General features: G+C 38.6%; 2 protein-coding genes across 2 annotated transcripts; both read right to left on the bottom strand.

The window, feature by feature from the left end:
• Nucleotides 1-7863: 7863 nt before the first annotated feature.
• Nucleotides 7864-12815, bottom strand: LOC112047610 (juvenile hormone epoxide hydrolase-like). The gene is made up of 7 exons (XM_024084770.2): nucleotides 12588-12815; nucleotides 11958-12185; nucleotides 11180-11338; nucleotides 10371-10556; nucleotides 9679-9823; nucleotides 8441-8675; nucleotides 7864-8092 (listed from the first exon to the last, which is right to left on the bottom strand). Exons 1-7 carry the CDS (start codon nucleotides 12756-12758, stop codon nucleotides 7864-7866), a joined length of 1353 nt encoding a protein of 450 aa, XP_023940538.1. The 5' UTR covers nucleotides 12759-12815.
• Nucleotides 12816-16033: 3218 nt separating this feature from the next.
• LOC112047616 (juvenile hormone epoxide hydrolase-like) lies at nucleotides 16034-20488 on the bottom strand. The gene is made up of 7 exons (XM_024084781.2): nucleotides 20068-20488; nucleotides 19462-19692; nucleotides 18700-18858; nucleotides 18027-18215; nucleotides 17643-17787; nucleotides 17301-17535; nucleotides 16034-16284 (listed from the first exon to the last, which is right to left on the bottom strand). Exons 1-7 carry the CDS (start codon nucleotides 20242-20244, stop codon nucleotides 16059-16061), a joined length of 1362 nt encoding a protein of 453 aa, XP_023940549.2. The 5' UTR covers nucleotides 20245-20488; the 3' UTR covers nucleotides 16034-16058.
• Between the last annotated feature and the right edge of the window lie 386 nt (nucleotides 20489-20874).

The following is a 20874-nucleotide window of genomic DNA, read 5'->3' as shown; positions in this document are numbered from 1 at the left end:
GTTAAGTCATGTAGAAACCTGCAATAGTATCACGTACTCTACGTACGAGTATGTACCAGTGTACCAGTGTCCCAAATTCCCAGTTTATTTTTCCCCTAATAAGGCAATAACTAGTATTCAAGGCTACTAACTAACTACTAACTAAAACTAACCTACCTAACTAATTAGACAAGTCTACTACTAGACCAATTAGACAATCAATATAGTAAATAAAAAAATCTTATAATGTATATAATGGCTTATGAGCAAGGCGCTCCCAATTTCGCCACCAGAGAGTATTTTAATTTCAAATGTAAATTAATTGAAACATACTTACTGCGCAGGTTACTAAATGAAACTATACAAAGTGTGTGAAATATTGGCCACTGTTTTTATACTAAATATAAACTCAAACGAAGTTTAAACAGCTGTTTTTTTTTACAAGCCCCCTTCGTCCCGTGTGAAGTTTATCTAAGACTAGCAGACGCCGTGCGGTATCACCCGTGTACTACCCGTTAATAAAAAGCCAATAGGCCTTCCTCGATAAATGTAACACTGAAATAATTTTTCAAATCAGACCAGTAGTTTCGAGATTAGCGCGTTCAAGCAAACAAACAAACTCTTCAGCTTTATATACATATAATATGTCGGAGAGTTAGATAATAATAGCGCCATCTTACATTACTTAAGAGTAACTAATTTGATTGCGATACCTGTTAGAAACGTCAAAGTACGTGTCGTTTATCTGTCGGTTGACGATCTTTGAGAAAGCGAGACGCGGTAGTTCTCAGGTTTATTCAATTGAACACTTGAATTAGTTCGAGACGGTTCGGTAATAAGTCACTGGTGAGTTAACAGATTTCAATCTATATATGTATTATAATATAGACATAAAAATTAAAGACTTTCTTTCTATACAAACCCAATTTCACCTCCTTCTAATTTTATATTTCTTGATAGAAACGTTTAAGTACAGCCCGTGTTCATAACCTTATATTTTTACTCGAACTTTTAACCTTTTAAACTTACTATATTTTATATTTACCTGTTCCATTCCGTTACATTTTATACTATCGGACGCCCATGACTTCGTCCGGGTGAAAATCTATGTAAACTTTCAAGTCCTGTTCCACCCCTTCTATTTATATTTCGCATGTTTTTTCAAATTATAATAAATAGTCCACTAATCACTTACACACCACACAACAATATAACTCGATTTTTGTTTTAAAAAACTTAAACTAACCCTTTTAACCCATAAATATAAATATTTTTAGTATTTGTGTTGTAGTATACGTACCAATTTATAAAAATGTAACTTAAAAAATTAAGGACTCTCCATACAAAGTTTAAACCCCTATTTCACCCCCTTTTGATTTTATTTTAGCAACAAATGTATCCTATATATATCTTCTCGGACCAAGGCGCGTTTGGAACTCTCGTAACTTTAATTAATTATGACTTGAAAAGTGCTTGTAAACTAAGCGTAATTGAAATAAATACATTTTGAATTTTGGTTTATTATGGTGATGGTCTCAAATCATGCTGTTTAAGTTTAATTTTTTTATTTAAACACCTTCAAAGCAAGAATGAATAGGCATCTTCTAGGCAAGCGCGCTCCAACTTAGACCGCATTAATGCTTACCATCAGGCTTAATTATAGTCAAGCGCAAACCTATATTGCATAAAAAAAAGTTCAATTTGAATTTAGTAATTCAATAGTTTCAACATGATGCCCGGTTTTTAAAAAGACGGAAAGACAAAACAGACAGACAGAAACTATTAGTAACGGTATCTATTATATTATTATGAACCATGTAAAGAATTTGATCTGTTAAAGTTTTATTTTATATACGTATAGTTTTATACTTTGACAAGTTTACCCTTGACTGCGATCACACTTGATGTTAAGTGATGATGTAGATAGATAGATAGATAAATATTCTTTATTTGCACACCACAAAGACAAATACAAGTGAAATAAAAACATATTAAGAAGAGATCAGCATACAAAAGGCGGCCTTATCGCTAAGTAGCGATTTCTTCCAAGCAACCTTCGGTTTAGGAAAACTTAAGGACATCAGCAGGTGGCGTAAAACAAAAATAACCATAGTATTAGTAATACACATACATACAAATAATTTACATCCTAATACATAAACAATATTACACAAATACCTACATTGAATAAAATACATATCAAAATATACTAATAAATACATTATAAAGTCATATTGAAGAGAAATAATAGATAGAGATCGTCCTTACTGCACCAGATAGTGAGTCTTTACGGCATTTTTAAAAATGTCCATTGACAATGGAATATGGACATCCATCTTCGACTGCATCATTTGAAGAAGAATTGCAATTGCAAGAGAAATGCATTGGAAGAGACAAGTGTATTCTACTAGCGCCTCCTACAATTTCTACGCAGCATTGTACCAGAACGTTAAATCGCTTGGGGGTACGTATTTACCGGTAGGGTGGCAACTAGCTATGGCCTATGCCTATCAAGTCATTGGTTTGGTTTGTTCAGGTCAGTGTTTGATCCAGACCAGACCAGAGCCAATTAAGAAATTATACAACCCTAAACTGACCCGAGCTGAGATTCGAACCCTGGATCTCTTTGTTGTGACAGCACTACCGACTGCGCCAGCGAGGTCACCATTTTTGCAAAATGCGTAAGTGCACGCATTTTAGGTAGGTTAGTTAGGTAGTAGGTTTTAGTCTAAAAAAAACATTATTAGGTAAAATATTATAACGGCGACATCTCTCGTATAACTACTGCATTGCTAGGTTTGTTTCGTTGTTAGCGCCAGTAAGGTCTCTCTGGCAGGTCATCTCCTCCCGGACAAAAATCCAGGTGGGGGTTCGGGCCTCGAGGCTACGCCTCCTTGCCCGGGTAAGGCGCGGGGGATCTTGTTCCCCCGGTCATGTTCTTCCAGCCCCTTTCGGGGCTGAGACCTTTCGGCCTAAGGGTAGTAGACGATGTTAATCAAAGTGCCCCGCGCGGACTGCAATTACTCGCTATCCTGCGCTGGGGCGGTGTCAAGTCCGGTATGTGCGTCATCCATCTCGTCGCCATCTTCGTCGCCGTAAGCGTCTGCGCCTGCAGGTTCGGCCACTAGAAGGAGCTCGCGAGGTAGGGGACGCCCGTTCGGCGGTCTCTCGCGGTGGGGTGCGATGCCATGGAGGTGTTGGTATGGTCCGTTATCTGCGCGCACGAACATACGGTGCGCTAGATTCCGGACGAATTCTTCCACGGCGGGCGTCCTGGTGTCTCGGTGTATGACGTCATTCTTGACGTACCTTGGAGCTCCGGTGGCAAGGCGCAAGCACTTGTTCTGCTGGACCTGAAGCCGGTTCTTCTGGTACGCGGAGCACAGGGCGTACCAGGCTGGCGCCGCGTACGTGAGACGGGAGCGGACATAGGTGCTGATGATCTTCAGCTTGGTCCTCAGTGGGAGTCGGGATGTTAGTACCTGGTGCAACATCGACCTGGCCGCCGCAGCCTGACACACAGTGTGGTCCACCATGCGGATCATATTCAGGCTGGCGTCGATGTAGCATCCCAGGTAACGGACTGAGGTCTGCCATGCTATGCCCTGCCCTCGTAGCTGGAGATTACGTAGCGGCCTCCGAATGTTGAATGCTATGGCGGCCGTCTTTCCCACATTGACTGCCATTCTCCACTTGTCCAACCATTCGGGTAATAAGTCCAGCAGACGCTGCATTTTGTTGATGGCGACGATTTGGTGAAAGGATGATGCAAAGTACGCACTGTCGTCAGCGAACAGCGACAATAGTACGTCTTCCTCTCCCTCGCGCAGGTGGTCGGCGAGCGTAGGGATGTCATCGGTGTAGACGGCGTATAAACACGGTGATAAGCAGCTGCCTTGCGGTACTCCTGCTCGTATAGGGCGCGACTGGGATTCCGCTCCCTCTACGGAGACGTGGAGGGTCCGACCTTCTAGGTACGACCCTACTAGTCGTACCATCGCCGGTGGTATGGTGGTATTGGTCAGAAGTTTTGCCAGGAGACCGGTGTGCCACACACGATCGAAGGCCTTCTCAATGTCGAGAAAGACTCCGATGGTGAAGTTTCCTTTATGTCTCTCACTGGCGATGTGGTGCAGTCCTCGTGCCAGCTGGAGCGTCGTGGAGTGGTTGCTGCGAAAACCGAACTGCTCATCGCGCAGTTTTATGTGGGGCAACAGTCTTCGCAGCAACAGGCGCTCAAACAGCTTGGCGATATGCGGCAGTAGGGTGATGGGACGGTGGTTCTCTGGTCGTCGGCGGTCTTTTCCGGGTTTGGGGATCGTAATTATTTTCCCCATCTTCCACGTCTTTGGGAAATGTGCAGTACGGAGTATACCGTTGAAGATCCTCGTAAGGGCTACAAGGCCTCTTCTAGGCAGCTGCTGGATGGCGGCGATCGGTATCCCGTCGTAGCCAGCCGCCTTCTTCTTGGGTAGTTGAAGCCAGTAAGGTTGTGACTAACGCTAGCTAATTAAGCTTTATTCTCATAGATGGCGCTATTCATATTACCTATACCTACATCAAAATAGTTTTAGCAGACTCAGAAGTGGATTACAAAAATAAGAAAACCAATGTCGAACAAAGGTATGATTCTCAGTATGTATGTATATATATGTAATATGTATGTACAACTTAATTAAAATCAAAATGTAACCATAATAAAACATAATTCACTAGGTACTTCAGACAGTTTTGACGGCCTCCGTAGCGCAGTGTAATGCACGGTGGATTTGCAAGACGGAGGTTCTGTGTTCGATCCCCGGCTGGGCCGATTGAGGTTTTCTTAATGGGTCCAGGTCTGGCTGGTGGGAGGCTTTAGCCGTGGCTAGTTACCACCCTACCGGCAAAGACATAACGCTAAGCGATTTAGCGTTCCGATACGATGCCGTGTATAAACCAAAAGGGGTGTGGATTGTCCTACGCCTATCAAGTTACCCCGCTACCATCTTAGATTTATTCGAAGTTAGTTACATCATGACTTACCATCAGGTCAGATTGTGGTCAAGAATAAAAATAAAAGAAAAGACAAAGAAAGTTTCTTTGTGCCTTCGTCCAATGTTGGCGGATAGCCCATCACCAGAACACTGCCACCGACCATCGTCGAGTCGCCTCCGTCCAACCACTTCCACTTTGCACGGAAACAACCAGCGCCATCTAACGTCGGGACGAGCCAACACGACAGTCGAGTGATGTCATATCCTGCTTATTTCCAATAGTAGACTAATTATTTATTTATTATTTTAGCGACTACGCAAACACATTCCCGATCGCTCCGTGAGCTCACCCTGGGGTCAGGGCTAGAAATCAGCGCTGCAGTTTCTCAGCTGTACTGATGTAGTTTCGAGCTGAAGCAGCGCCACATTCAGCTAAATGTTTTCATATAAAATTATGAATAGACGCACTCGTCATCAACCCATATTCGGCTCACTGCTGAGCTCGAGTCTCCTCTCAGAATGAAAGAGGTTAGGCAAATAGTCCACCACGCTGGCCCAATGCGGATTGGCAGACTTCACACACGCAGAGAATTGAGATAATTCTCTGGTATGCAGGTCTCCTCACGATGTTTTCCTTCACCGATTGAGACACGTGATATTAAATTTCTTAAAATGCACACAACTGAAAAGTTGGAGGTGCGTGCCCCGGACCGGATTCGAACCCACACCCTCCGGAATCGGAAGCAGAGGTCATATCCACTGGGCTATCACGGCTCTTAGAATAGACACACCAACTGCTGTAAATCTATAGGTAATTAGTTTGTAATTTGATTGATTAAAGTATTTTTTTTTATTATAATAATTAAAGTGTAGTAGCAACAGCTGTCGTGTGACTACTGCATTGCTAGGTTTTTTTCGTTGCTTGCGCCAGAAAGGTTTTGACTTGCGCTAACTAGGTAAACTTTGTGCTCATAATTTTACATTAAAATAATTACAAATAAATATACAAAATATAAATAATAATTAAAAAATATGTTTTAATAAAATAAATGAAAAAACATTCCTATAACCCGAGCGCATTAGCATGACACCTGGCTACCAAAGACATATACAAACACAGTACAAACATCACTCGAGCCAAGTTAAAGATACGCGAAGAAATCATAACCCTTCTTGTAGTAGTCTAATATTAATTAAAATTTTGTAACGACAGCTATCGTACTGCGATGCTATAGATTATATTTGTTGTTACGCAGAAAATGCCGATGCCTTAGCCTTGGTGATAGCCATGACCAATAATCTACATTATCCTGGGAGTTTTCTAAGCGGTTGCTACTAATATATAATATCTACTTCCTGAACACACAACTCAACATTGTAGACGATATTTAGGTATTGTTTGTTTTAATAACGTTCGTTGTTAACTACAACTAACATTAAGTTGACTTTAAATTTTCCTCTTTTAAGAGCCTCATTTTTCATGCGCTAGTAACGTCTAACAGTATTCAATATCATTGCCTCCAAGCATTTCCGAAGCAAGCAAAATATTAAGGGACATCAGTGATCTTATACGGGTTCTGTTTTTTTTCTTTTTGAGGAGCGGTACCATAAAAGAGCTTTTGTATAAATGATGTTAGATCATCCCTTATTCTTAAATATTTTATCATAGAGTCCATAATAAGCTGCTCCAGGAACTACCTATATTTTACACAACCAATGATAACCAATGATTTAAAATCATTGCTTGTAAACTAAAAAAACTTTGCCTGATACTTTTTTATCGTACCTGAAAGTTTATTCATAATTTAATGTAGGTACCTACTTATCAAATTGCTCCTCCACTCCACTTCTCAAGTTTGTCTTTGTCTATGCTAAATTTATAAAACTTACAATGTCTTTAAACTAGATAGGTAGGTAGTTGCTGTAACCGTAGACACTAATAATAATTTACATCCAAATCAAACAGAGTTTTATTATAATATACCAAAAAACAATAACATTTAGATACCTACTTTTGTAGGTAACAGAACTGGACTGGCACACTCTGTGTGTTAATGAAAACAGTGCTTGTGTAGGTTAAATTTGCCCAAGTATATCAGCAGGGCATCATCGTTTCAAATTGATGTTAGATACCTAGGTACATTGTTTGAATTTATGTTAATCATTTATTTATTAATATACCTGAATTACCAGATTACAGGGTACTGATCGGTGTTACGAGGCGTAATGTATCATGTAACATGTTACATAGCGAACGCATTGTTATGAATCTAAAAGAATAGGTAGTTATTAACAAAGAAAATAACAAAGAAAAAACCTAATTAAATTATTAAATTATTATTAGCTTCTGCTTGATGAGCTTAGTAAAGGCTGTTTGTAAAAGGTTAGGCGTTTTTGGAAGCAATTAATTATTTAGCAGACTCAAAAGTGGATATAAAACCAGTGTTCAATAAAGTTTATAATTCACAATATTTGTCAGGACAATTTTATTAATAAATCAAATAAAAATGTAATGAAAGAGATTCTCCCTGCCCAACTCAAAATAATCTGACAAGAAAGAAAGAACTCCACGAGAAGTGTTGGCGAATCAACCACTACCAGAACACTGAAAAAGCGAGCGCCTTGTAAGTGTCTCCCCCCCAAGCGCCCCCACATCCTAATCTCTTCAAAGATACAACTAGCGCCACGGAAACAACTCACGCCACCTAGCGTCGGCTCGAGCCAACACGAGATAATAGGGTGTAGTTGTCCTTATATACTCTGTATTGACACATTTCTGTGGTTCATTATTTATGTAAAATAATAAGACTGCTGTTTAAATTATTTTTAACATGCTCAATATGTGTAATGCCTTGTAACGTTAGACAGTACCCATACCTATAAAAGAAAGGGAAAAGTTTCACAAAAAAGTTTACAGTTCACAACGACCGGCCTCATCCTCATGGAACTTTATGAACGCCTTCACAGCTTTGAATACATCTTGAGCAAAGGGCTTAGCAAGCTCTAACGCAAGAAAATGGCCGCCGGTTTCCAGTTTTGAGGTTTTTATAAGATAGGGGTATTTCTTCAAGTTCGAAGGCTGGAAGAAAGTCTGCTCGTATTGGGCCTCACATTTCCAAACAGGCGCCGTACAGGGGAACCTGGTTAAAAAAGAATTGGTGTAAATAAATCAACAAAATAATAGTAGTATGAAATATTATTCTTACTGTAATATTTATTGTGTGAAAAATGCAATTATATCGAGTTACTTGTAAATAATTAATAGCAAATAAAATGGCTCCAATTTTGCTAGAATCAGTCGTCTTTTATTTTAGAGATTTTTCATAACAGAATAGTAAAATGTTAATATTTCCATGGACAGACAAATACAGACAGACAGACAAATCTTTTTTACACCAGTTGACATCAATAAATCAGCTCAGTTTATTAATATATATTTCAAAACTGTGATTGACTAAGATTCGGCCGGATTCTGGAATAAAACTTACGTATCAATTCCAAGCATTCGGTAACTTGTGCTCAAACTCTCCGCGTATATTCTGAGCGATGTGGTGATACTGTTGCTGACCCAGTATATCATGATGTTGTCAAGCAGTTGCTCCTTCGTAAACTTCTTCGACAGTCCACCGTCCTCTAGGTTGCGGTTCTCTAAGTTGGTCCAGGTTGAGAACTTCTCTAGGAAGAGCGCGAGCAGGCCGATCGGGCAGTTTGACAGCATAGCACCTGTGGACACCAAACAGGTAAAGGTTTATATCGACATTGTCATCATTAATCCATATTTTAATAACTACTGCAGCTCGAGAGTTTGGAATTCATTTCTATATCTATCCTGTTAGATAGAGACGAGTTAAAAAAACATTGTTAAAGAATAATACGGTTATTTGTGGAGAATCTCCTAGTATCAATAATTATTGATCACTAGTGGAGTGCGGAATTGAGTTTTTCATAAATCCATCGGGTACCATGAATTTTTTGGGATGAAAAGTAGCCTGTGATAGATGTGTTAATCCAGACTATAATCTATCTCTAATTCAAACTTCAGGTGATTCGGCTCAGTAGCCGAGGCGTGAAAGAGCAACATACATTCAAACAATCAAAATCATCAGGTTTTCGCAAATATATAAAACATGACATCCTTTTGTTGTCAACGTCCAATCAACCCGCACGAAACGTTTTGCGTCAACGTTCCTAATAAAAACTGCCAAAATGTGGAATGCCCTTCCGGCGTCTGTGTTTCCTGCTACCTACAATTTGTGCACCTTCAAGGCAAGAGTGAATAGGCATCTTCTAGGCAAGCGCGCTTCATCTTAGACCTCATCATTGCTTTCATCAGGCTTGATTGTGGTCAAGCGTAAACCGTAATACATAAAAAAAAATATCGGGATCGGAGAATTCCTCTCTCATCTCGGTTTTTTTTCGGGATAAAGAGTAGCCTTTGTGTAAAATCTATATCCATTCTAAATTACAGTCAAATCGCTTTAGTAGTAGCGGCGTTAAAGAGTCACAAACATCCAAACAAACATACATCCATACAAACTTTCGCGTTTATAATCTTAATAGGATTGTCAATAACACCTGATAGTGATTGTTAAAGAATGACTTGTTAAAGAAACATGATTAGCCCGTCAGCTCACATAAGAGTGGGGTCTAACATTCGTGTCCCGTCTCTTGTAAAGAGGTAGGCCTGGGCTTTTAAAATAGGCTATTAATGATGGTGATGACTTACCCACAGTGTCAGGCTTCGTAGCATACTGGTGCAAGTAGCCAGTCTCTTGCACAATCGCAGTAGAGGGTGGGGCGAGGGGTGCCTGCAGCGACTGCGTAGAAGCGGATACCCCGACGAGGAGGGCTTGTATCTCGGCAGTATTGCTCTGTATATGACATTAAGGCATTTTAGTTGTATGTGTATCAGTTCCTATCATTTTCAGCAGTTCTTTCCATAAATGACCATTCAGTCTAAAATCGTAGCAGGCTCACTTGGAATATGTACCAAGTTTATCATATTACACTTAATCGGTTGGTAGTATATCTTTGCCGTGAGGTTGATAAGTAGAGCCGGTGTCTACCACCAAATCTATTTACCACCACTGTTTTGAAAACCACAGCATTACCAACTGAGAGATCATCAAAGGGCATTTGTTGACATCCAATAGCATCCATATTCGCACGTATAGACGTTTCTTATTAGAACAGTAAAGATGATGATGCCTTTCTGATGTCAGTGTTTTCTGAAGTTCTGACACGTATGATCTGTGCACCTTTAAGACAAGAGTGAATAATCAGCTTCTAGGCAGACGTACTCCAACTTAAGTTTCATTTATACGCAATACAATTTATATTTTGATAAAGATAAAGATTCTGAAAAACCGACTCTGAATTATTTTCTGGTTCTCAGAAGCGCATATTGTAAAATAGTACCAATTCCATAAGCATGTTGGAATGCAAGCCAAAAACTGCCTCTGGGAACATTGTGGCCATAGCACTGCCGATCGTAGCTCCCCAGTCGCCTCCCTGGACGACATACTGCTCGTGGCCCAACCTGTACATGAGGTTCCTCAAGATTACTGCCATTTGCGCTGCGCCCAGACCAGGACGGGTTGCACTCTGAGGACAAATAATAACATTTAGTTTTTTTTTTACAACTTTAATAATAGTCTTATTAATAAGCTATTGCAGAACTGTATGTTTACAGTATAAATCGTTAGTTTACTCTTAATTTTAAGGTTTCGACTTCATCGTAACATTTTTTTTCTAAATTGAATGTAAAAATAACAAAAAGTATCGTGATGATTTAAAATGAACAAATATTTTTAATTAATAAAGTAATGTAGATTTTTCGTTTTAAATACATTCTGATTCAGCTTAATATTTCCATTATAAATAGGTACTGTAGATCATATTTCAAAGTCCTCATCTAACCTATATCTGAAGATTGTTCATTGAAAAGAAGTTATAGTGATTTATTTTAATAAATAAAAATTTTCATTTAATAATGCCAGACGCATTATCGTAATCAGCATGATCACTATTGACAGACACAGGTCACTATCCTCATTTCTGATTCGATCACGTAGAGATGACTCCGAACCTTGGTAAGAGGTCCACAGTTAGCGACCAAGTCTCGGATCCGTATGTCACTGGCAACACGCACTGTTTATAAAACTATCTTTTTCTTGTTTCATAGCCGCGTTCATAAAATTATTTCCTATGTATTTTGTTTTACTAACTTCAGAAAATCCATATCCAGGTAAGCTCGGCACTACCAGTTCGAAGACTATACCGTCGGTCGGTGTGGTCAGGAGAGGAATAGCTTCGTAGAACTCGCGCACAGAGCCAGGCCAGCCGTGCATCATGAGCAGGGGCACGCAGGTCACTCCGGCAGGCACCTGGTTGGAATTCATTTGATTATTTGATTTAACAAGTACTTCATTATCATTGTCACAACCATAGAAATGTTAATAACAATGCAATACAAATGCAGTGTTCCAAAATAAAGAAACGAGTGTCATGAGATTATTTGGATCTAGAGTCGAGTGCGTTACTATATGGGAAAGAGTAACAACTGCTGTCACGACACTCTATGCGCTGACCGTTATTGCACAGTAAGGTGTCATGGGATGGGGATTAACTTTTTATTATTATACTAGCGGACGCCCGCGACTTCGTCCTCGTGGAATTCAGTTTTTCATAAATCCCACGGAAACTATGAATTTTTTCGGGATAAAAAGTAATGTATGTGTAAATCCAGTCTATAATATTTATCTTTTTAAAGAGTTAATTCGGTTCTGTAGGTCGTGGCGTGAAAGAGTAACAAACATTCATACCATCAAATTGATCAGTTTTTGCAAATCTCGGAAAACCATGGGTTTTTTTTCAGCCAAATCGGTTCAGTAGTTGCGATGTTAGAGTAACAAACATCGAAATATAAAAAACTTTTGCGTTTATAATATTAGTAGGATAATGCAGATGTATAGACATGTTAAATAGATATTGCCGGTTACTAACATGAGGCTTCACCCAGATGAAGTGTATATTCAGACCCTGGATGTTCGTTTGGTACTGCGGGAACTTGTTGAGGAACTTCTCCCTTTGCTTGAAGTCGTATTTGTCTGTCCAGTACTTCACCCAGGGCTCGATCTGGAGCTGGTTGAAGCCGTAGTTGAAGCCGGTGCCGGAGAGCGGCGGGGTGACTGCGCGGTTGTTTTGGAGACGATTCTTCAAATCTTTAATCATCTGCAAACGACGAAATAATCTTCTGAGAAGTGATCTTCTGGGCTATTTGAAAACTGAGTTGTTTTCAGTAAGAGCAAGTACTAACCTGGATTGACATTTAATGGTCTTTCATAAAAGATATCATGTTAAGCAATAGTTTCAGTTCAAAGTCGTTAATTATACGAGTGTATGCAGAAATGTAAATTTCTCTTTATAAGATGTGCAATAAATGAACAGTAAATAAATGAATACCAGTTACCGGTAATAAAAAAAACTTCGACTTCATTTTAAAAAAAAGCTTGTGAAAGGCTATTTCTTTTTTTATTTTAAAGCGGAAATTGTCACATATATCGAATGAAAAGCGACACGGCCTACGCTATGGCCTAAAAATTCATCGGAAACCTCAATCTTTGGAACCTTTACCTCAGTAGTGAATTTTATTTGGAAAGGCCAGATGGTTGTGTTCGCTTTGCACTTGGCGCCTTCCGGTCCCCACCACTCGTCCAGGTCCAGCTGAGGTCGCTCGGGCAACTCTGCGCAGGTGACCCACGCTACTGCGACCACTAGGATGAGGCTTAACACTTTGGTCACCATCTGAGAAAAGACCTTTGGAAATATTATTTTTTTAAGAAAAACACGGTTAAAAAAAGTTGGAAACAAGAAACAAAAACAAGGAGTGTAAAAAAAAATATTCAGTCAGCATCATATTCAATCACTTTTAGTCTCGTTCACCATGTGCCATTTAGGTCAGAAAAAGTTCTCCGTCTCCTGTAAAAATGGTTGAGGTGTCATTTGGAATTGGATTCGGACGTATTTTCTACCCTTGGTACATAGTATAAATATTGGTCAATAATTACGAACACAAAGACTTTCTTAAAGCAAATTTCCTCTTTTTTTAGGAAATGTCAAATTGGAAATATATTAAATAGTTTTTGAGCTTTATGTCAAAAACTGAACCCCTTCTTTTATTTTCAGTTAATTGTTTATAACTTTTGCAATTTTTGCGAGCGCGCCTCCAATTTTTTCAAAAACTATCTACATTCAATTTCAAATCGAATGATACCTCAACCATTTTTATAGGAGACGAATTGTTTTTTGACCTAAATGGCACATGGTGAACGAGACTATTTATTCTTTCTCAGTCTGCGTTACATAGTTAATTAGTCAATTGTTTGTTTTGTTCTTGTATGATCAACTGCCAGGTGTTTCGTGAGCTGACGCCATCTTATCTTATTATTATTTATGAAGGTTGATTATATATCTTTGAATTATAGCTACATTAATCCAAAGCAGAGTAAGCATCTTTTTATTAACTTTTACTGATTTTACCTCTGTTGATTTTTGCAAAAACTATCTTCTGTAAGTACCATCTCCTATTGAAGGTTAGCGATCAATACAGCTAATTTTACTTTATTCACTGCGGCCCAAACAGTGATTTGGTATGTATATTGAACCATTGGCGCAATGTACGTTTACGTTCGATTTTGCTTTATCTTTTCGTTATAACTGGAGCAAGTTATGTATTTTGTAGTTTCGCATTATATGACTCATTCGAGCTTCCTCTTTTGAACTTACTGCAGAACCTCTATTGTTTAATCTCTATTTTCCCATTCTTTGCAGCACAATAGTATTATGTACACGACCACTCCATGATATTCGCGGAATTGGCGGACTTAGATATTATTTTGTAACTTATTAAGACGTATTGGATAGAAGCAGGCGTTACTTTGCGGTAGTTCATCATGATTATATAATGATTTATTTATTTTGCTATCATCCGCGACAACGTGCAATTGCACGTTGTAGAGTCAACATCTCCTGAGGATGCTCCGGTTTCGGGGTGAAACGTACGTAGAGAGTATTTTGTCGGACCTGAGTGACGTTGTTGCATGGGTTCGTCGACTTTTCGCGGATGATAGCAAAATAAATAAATTATTATGTAACTTAATAAGACGTACTTACCCTACAGCCAACTTTAAGAAATTAAAGTATGAAGTTCATTATGGAATAGTTGAAGAGTTTATATACAATTGAGAAGTTTGCACAGCTGCAATTATCATGTGCATACTAGCAGCACTCTCACATTGAAGTTTCTTACTTTTATTTATATAATATTTTTTGAAGTATTTCTTACCAGCGGACGCCCGCGACTTCATCCGCGTGGAATTCAGTTTTTCACAAATTCCGCGGGAACCGTGGATTTTTCCGAGATGAAAAGTAGCCTATGTGTTAATCCAGAGTAAAATCTATTTCCGTTCCAAATTTCAGCTAAATCGCTACAGTATCCGCAGCGTAAAAGAGGAACAAACATACTTACACACTTACACACAAACTTTCGCCTTTATAATATTAGTAGAATTGTGTCCGATCTGCTTCAAGCTTACTTCTTTTCTTTCTTTTTGGTCTATTAATTGTAAATGATGCCTAAGTACCTAATAATAATCTTTCATACCTACCTTTTTACCCAAGATTTGATCATAATCTAACAGTCCTTGACTCCTTGTCTTGTTTTACAATATATATTTTTATTAAAGTAAATTATAGTTTATTTTTGCAAAAAGATTTGTATGAAATTATCTGTGGATTTTAAGAACCGAAACAGCTGATCACATGACATGGATATACTCCACGCCACAAAACAAGTCCCGTAGACGCGGCGCTAATGTCGTATTGGCGCTCATTGTCATTTGGTAATGGTGGTCTTATATTTATTTGTGTAAGACGCTGTCAATTTTAGTTTAGGTCTTAGCCGCAGGACTTCTTTCGTGGCGCGGAGTGTAACTGTTACATTATTGACGTGAATACGTCTTTAAAATTGCTTTGATAGTGGGATGTCATTCATCAAAAATCCGATGTAACTAAATCGGGGGATACAGTTTGCTGTTACAGCTACGTAACTATCATATCTATATAAAAGTTAATTGCAGCATTGGATAACTGAAGGATCAAATGTTTATTTTTACATTTAGGTTATGTAACACGCATATGAGTTAGAGTTATGAACGTAGCTCGACGTTAAGTTTGATTGTTTTTTTTAATATGACGTCACAGCTCACAAATGCTACGACTCGCTGTTTATGTGTAAGTTTCAGATGAATAGATAAAATTTTCATTTTTCTATTGATTGGCATCTTTTTTTAGAATTTAAACTATCGTGAGTGTTATTCATATTAATTGATTATGAAAAACGGCTAAAACTCACGTGATATTAGGTCGGAGTATGCCCGACTAGTTTCGAACCCATACGGGGTCCTTAGTTATGAGCTGGTTCTTGCATCGCGGCACGATCCAAACTGACGAGTTTGCATCGCGACACGATCCAAACTCGTCAGTTTGAATCGTGCCGCGATGCAAGAATGGGTTCGAAACTAGTCGGGCATACTCGGACCTAATATCACGTGAGTTTTAGCAGTGTTTCATAATCAATTGATTGACATCTTTTTGAGAAAAAAGATGATCCTAAATTGTAAGAGTTTACTTCATAACTCCAATAATAAGTCGTAAATTTTAAAATACTGTCAAGTAGCCAATTATAATGAACTAATGAAATGCGTAGGTACTTACACAAACCTGTTCTATTACGCCTGTGCTCGTGTAAAGTATACCATTAGTGTTATGCAAATTCATGGCTGGTTTATAATTTATTTTTAATAGATTCAAGACTATTGATTAACTTGTAAACAATTCTGACACGTCGAAAATCGTCGGGACTCCGGTTATGTAATTATTAAGTATAATAAAGATTAATTTTTTTTTCTTCTATAAAGAAAATTCTTTTAGTCATTCAAAAATTTCAAATAGTCAGACATAAACCTACGAGTATACAATCAAAAAAACCGTGTCTATATGTAGTTCATATATTTTGCCTTCATAAACTACCACATTGATACAGAATTAAAATTTACAAATTTTATTATCTTCATGGAATTTCCTGAAAGCTATGACGGCCTTGAAGACATCTCGAGCGAAGAATTTGGGCATCTCGAAGGCAAAGAAGTGACCACCAAATGCAGTTTTTGTTATTTTCAGCAGGTTTGGATACTTCTTCTTGTTCACTGGCTGGACGAAGAGCTCCTCATTTATCGCTTCTAGCTTCCAGATCGGTACTACTGTAGGGAAACTGGACAGATAATTAAAATTATGTGTTGCTCGAATTTCTCTACTTATTCTAAACTAAAAGCTATACATTTTTTAGCAGCAGCCTTGCGTCACAACAAAATACCATAAGACATTATTAAAATGTAAAAAAAATTCAGTAAACTGACTTATTTTCTCATTGCAAATGCAGCTAAGCTAAGCACTCCCAACTGATTTTTATAATTATGAGCACCCCACTTAAGTCTACCATCCAAGGTCACATCAGGAATCCCGCGTAGTTCTCAATTTTCAGTGTTTTACCTATTATCATAATGGAACTATTTAATTTTATAACATATTTTGGCACTCAACACATTTTTTTTTTAATATTTTGCATTTAGAAGTTAAGTTATTTGCAGTGAACCAATGCAACACATGCGATAAGTATACTATTGTCAGTCTTGAAAATTAAGGATGGAATAGGTCGTCAGTAAACAGTACAATCTCACAGACGCCACTGTCAAAGTGTAGCCCATTTACACTAAAAATAGAAAAGGACCCAGAATTTAACCCTGTGAGACGCCTATTACGGTAAATGAACCACGCGACTTTATATCAATTACGAATATCTTTCGTTTCTATCACTGCGATACCAGGCATTGAGATTAATTGCAATATTTTTGATGCCTTGACGGCATTATTTCAGTAAAAGAGTTAAAATAAGGTCAATACAATCGAATGATGTAGACAAATCACCGAACACACCAATAGCATTCATAGAACTTTCGAAGTTTAGTACAGATGCATCGGTCGTATTATATACCTCCGCCGAGCTTACATCTGCTGCCAAGTAACATTGCTGTCTTCCGGTCTAAAGGGCATAGCTGCTGTTTGTATTACACATGACGTTTAACTACACCTCAGGTTAATGGACACAGGCCGCCATTTTGTGTTCATTGCATGCCTGTTGTGCACTTACCATCAGGTGCGCCATTTGCTTAATTCCTCAATTTTCACTATAAAAAACACCTTCATTTGCGTCATGTTCTAAAAACTTACTCATCAATTCTTAAGGCTCGGTACGCATTGCTGAAAGCTTCAGCATACAATCTGAATGAAGTGGATATGCAGTTGGTGATCCAGTAAATCATGAGATTATCGATCAGTTGGTCTCTGGTGAAGTGGAGCGAGAGTCCGCCATCCTTCAGTGAGCGGTCCTCTATATGCGTCCACGTCGAAAACTTCTCCAGTATGAATGCCATCAGACCAACTGGGCTATCAGAGAGGCCGATACCTATAAGGATAAACTAAATCTAAACTATAAACTACAAAGAGAAAGATATAACTATAAAGAGGTAAGTTTTAATGTTTTTGGTTGGTATGGCACATTTATCTACGTACCTACAGTATCGGGCTTAGTAGCAAATAAATGAATATAACCAGTCTCCTCTACAATTAACGCCGACATCTGGTCGAACTCATGGGACTTTAGCTGCATGGCTGCCATCACGCCGGATATTAAGGTTTGTAGCTCTACGCAGTTGTTCTGTTGGGATATATTTAAAAAATAAAACCAGTTAATATTTTACCCTCTAACTACGAGACCTTCAGATTTTGTTAAGCCAAGAGTTTATCAGTCTACAATCTTACCTCCCAACACCACCTAAAATAAACTACATAGTTGCCTTGACAATAGGCTGACAAACCGTCAGAAGTTTAAAAAGTTACATGCTCTTAGACCGTAAATATAGACTATCTACTGGACCGGTGAGGAGCTATTATTACCTCTAATAATATAAGCATGTTGGAATGAAGACCCAGCATTTCCTTCTGGAACATCGTGGCCATTGCGTTGCCGATGACAGCACCCCAGTTGCCGCCCTGGATGTAAAACTTCCTGTATCCGAGTCTGTTCATCAGGTTTTTGAAGATCACTCCTATTTGTGCTGATCCCAGCCCAGGACGAACTGCTCCCTGAGGACCAATGTTACAATTTTTTTTTCATGTGTAAATAATGCGCTCTGTATTAAGTAAACATAAATATAAATAAGTCATTTATTCGGACCTTATGCCCAATAACCTTTTCCAACTATATTTCTTTCGATGGACAAAGAAATTGTTCATTATCTTTAGGTGATATAACCTGTCCAAGATAAATAGCACAGCCAGAGATAAAATACCAGTTTACTTTTATTGAAGAATATTATAGTCTTCAATAAATTAAATAATTGAAGAATGTTGTAGTTATAGTCTTCAATAAAGCTAATCTGTGACTCGTCACCTCTCGGGATATCACTTGGTCATTATAATTTAATTTAATATTTGAATTCTTAAAAGTAATAAAAGTTATCGCATACTTTCGTTCTATTTTAAAATTGGAATTTTAAAATCCAGATTATCATTGTACAAACATCCTTCAAATTTTACGATAGGTAAAGGTTAAGGGCTCTATACTTACATCTGAGAAGCCAAATCCCGGCATGCTCGGAGCTATAACTTCGAAGACTATACCGTCTCTCGGCGTAGTCAGATGAGGTATAGCTTCGTAAAACTCGCGCACCGAGCCAGGCCAGCTGTGCATGAGGAGCAGTGGCACGCAGGTGACACCGGCAGGCATCTGAAGCATGTATCAACCAATATCAACAAATATTCGGCTCACTGTTGAGCTCGAGTCTCTTCTCACAATGAGAGGGGTTAGGTCATCAAATACCAATCTGCCAATCCACATTGGGCCACGCTGGCCCAATGTGGATTGGCAGAGAATTAAGAAATTTCTCAGGTAGGTATGCAGTTTTCCTCACGATGTTTCAACCGAAAAGTTGGAGGTGCCCCGGACCGGATTTGAACCTACAACCTCTAAAAACGAAGGTATAGATCATTTCCACTGGTCTGTCGCGGCTTAAGCATGTATGCATGTATTGAATGCAAGCAGGCGTTTCTTTGCGGAGATTCATTACGAATACGATTATGCATGGTTGATTTATAAGTATTTATATAAGTCTTGTTTGTTATTAGATAACCTTTGAGAATCTTTTTTCGAAATACAAAAATTACTTTGCCATAAGCAGGCAGTTCATATCTGCATCATTCCACGAATCCCCAAAAAATATTTTTCAGCATGATGAACATAAAATTTTAATCTTATATGTATCACATTAGGAGCTTGCATTTAATTTAAAAATATTTTTTATTATATAAAAAAACTTATGCATTTGCTTACCCTTCCACATTTCACCCAGATAAAGTGTATATCGAGACCCTGAATGTTCGTTTTGTACTGTGGGAACTTGTTCAGAAACTTCTCTCTCTGCTTAAAGTCGTACTGCTCCGTCCAGTACTGCACCCAGGGGTCTATCTGTTGCTGGTTGAAGCCGTACTGGAAGCCGACCCCTCGGAGTGGTGGAACTAGGGCGCGGTGATTTCTAAGACGTGATTTGAGATCGTTAATCATCTGAAAATAGCTTAGAACTTGTGTATCATCATTATCAGCCTATTTTAAAAACCAAGCTCTCCTCCTCTAGGAAAGGGTAATTGTCTCAACCTACTCCTTGCTGATGCTACGTTTCTTTTCTTACTATCACTTTCAGATTTAGATGGGTACCGATGGCTTTACATGTTTAAAGTCTCATAATTATGTTGAAAACTGGACCAACGAGGTAGTTGTTGTTTTAACAGTGAGAATACATATAGATTATATGTATTCTCACTGTTAAGTTTTAGCCCTAAGAAACATAAATAAAAAAACATGAATTATAAAATTTTCAATTAAAAATTCCCTCCTAAAAGTAGGAAGACCTTGAAAATTGTTATGCTGATGATTTATTACCTCTGGCAGGAATTTAACAGTGAATGGTCTGATCGTTGTATTGCATGTGTACCGCGTGTCCTCCGGACCCCACCACTCGTCGGGGTCCAGCACCGGGGGCTCGGGCACTTCCGGCTGAGCGACATGCTGGCATGCTGCGGTGCTGATCAGCACCAAGAGACTCCATAACTTCACCATCTAAAATGGGTTACTTGGTTGCTCCTTTACCTTGGTTTGTTGATAACTTAAGAATAAACAATTACTCGTATCATTATCAACCCATATTCGGCTCACTGTTGAGCTCGAGTCTCCTCTCAGAATGAGAGGGGTTATAGAGGTCCAATAGTCCATCACGCTGGCCCAATGCAGATTGGCAGACTTTGGCAGACTTCACGCACGCAGTAAATTAAGAAAATTCTTTGGTATGCAGGTTTCTTCACGATGTTTTTCCTTCACCGTTTGAGACACGGTATATTTCGAACCCACACCCTCCAAAATCGGAGGCAGAGGTCATACTGCCACTGGGCTATCACATTTGGCTTCCTTGTATAGCATAAGTATCTATAATATTATGGTAAACTTTGAGAGCCATAAATGAGAGGGTGTAGAGTTAATGCTCTTAAAACTCTTCATGAGATCTGATTTTTTTTACAGTGTAGCCTTGTTTTCTCTGTCTTTTCTACAAAAAATCAATCCACTTCAAAAACATAAAAGTACCCACTAATTAAAAGGCGAAAAATATCCTTATATTGATATTAAGTTCTACCTGCTGATCAGTTTTAAACCAGTGTCGTAAGCCGAAACAACCACATGAAAGAACTCCATAAA

Source organism: Bicyclus anynana, chromosome 2 (assembly GCF_947172395.1).
Source record: "Bicyclus anynana chromosome 2, ilBicAnyn1.1, whole genome shotgun sequence".
Taxonomy (NCBI): domain Eukaryota; kingdom Metazoa; phylum Arthropoda; class Insecta; order Lepidoptera; family Nymphalidae; genus Bicyclus; species Bicyclus anynana.
The sequence above is the reverse complement of the archived record's forward strand: the minus strand, read 5'-3'. Positions and strand labels throughout refer to the sequence as shown.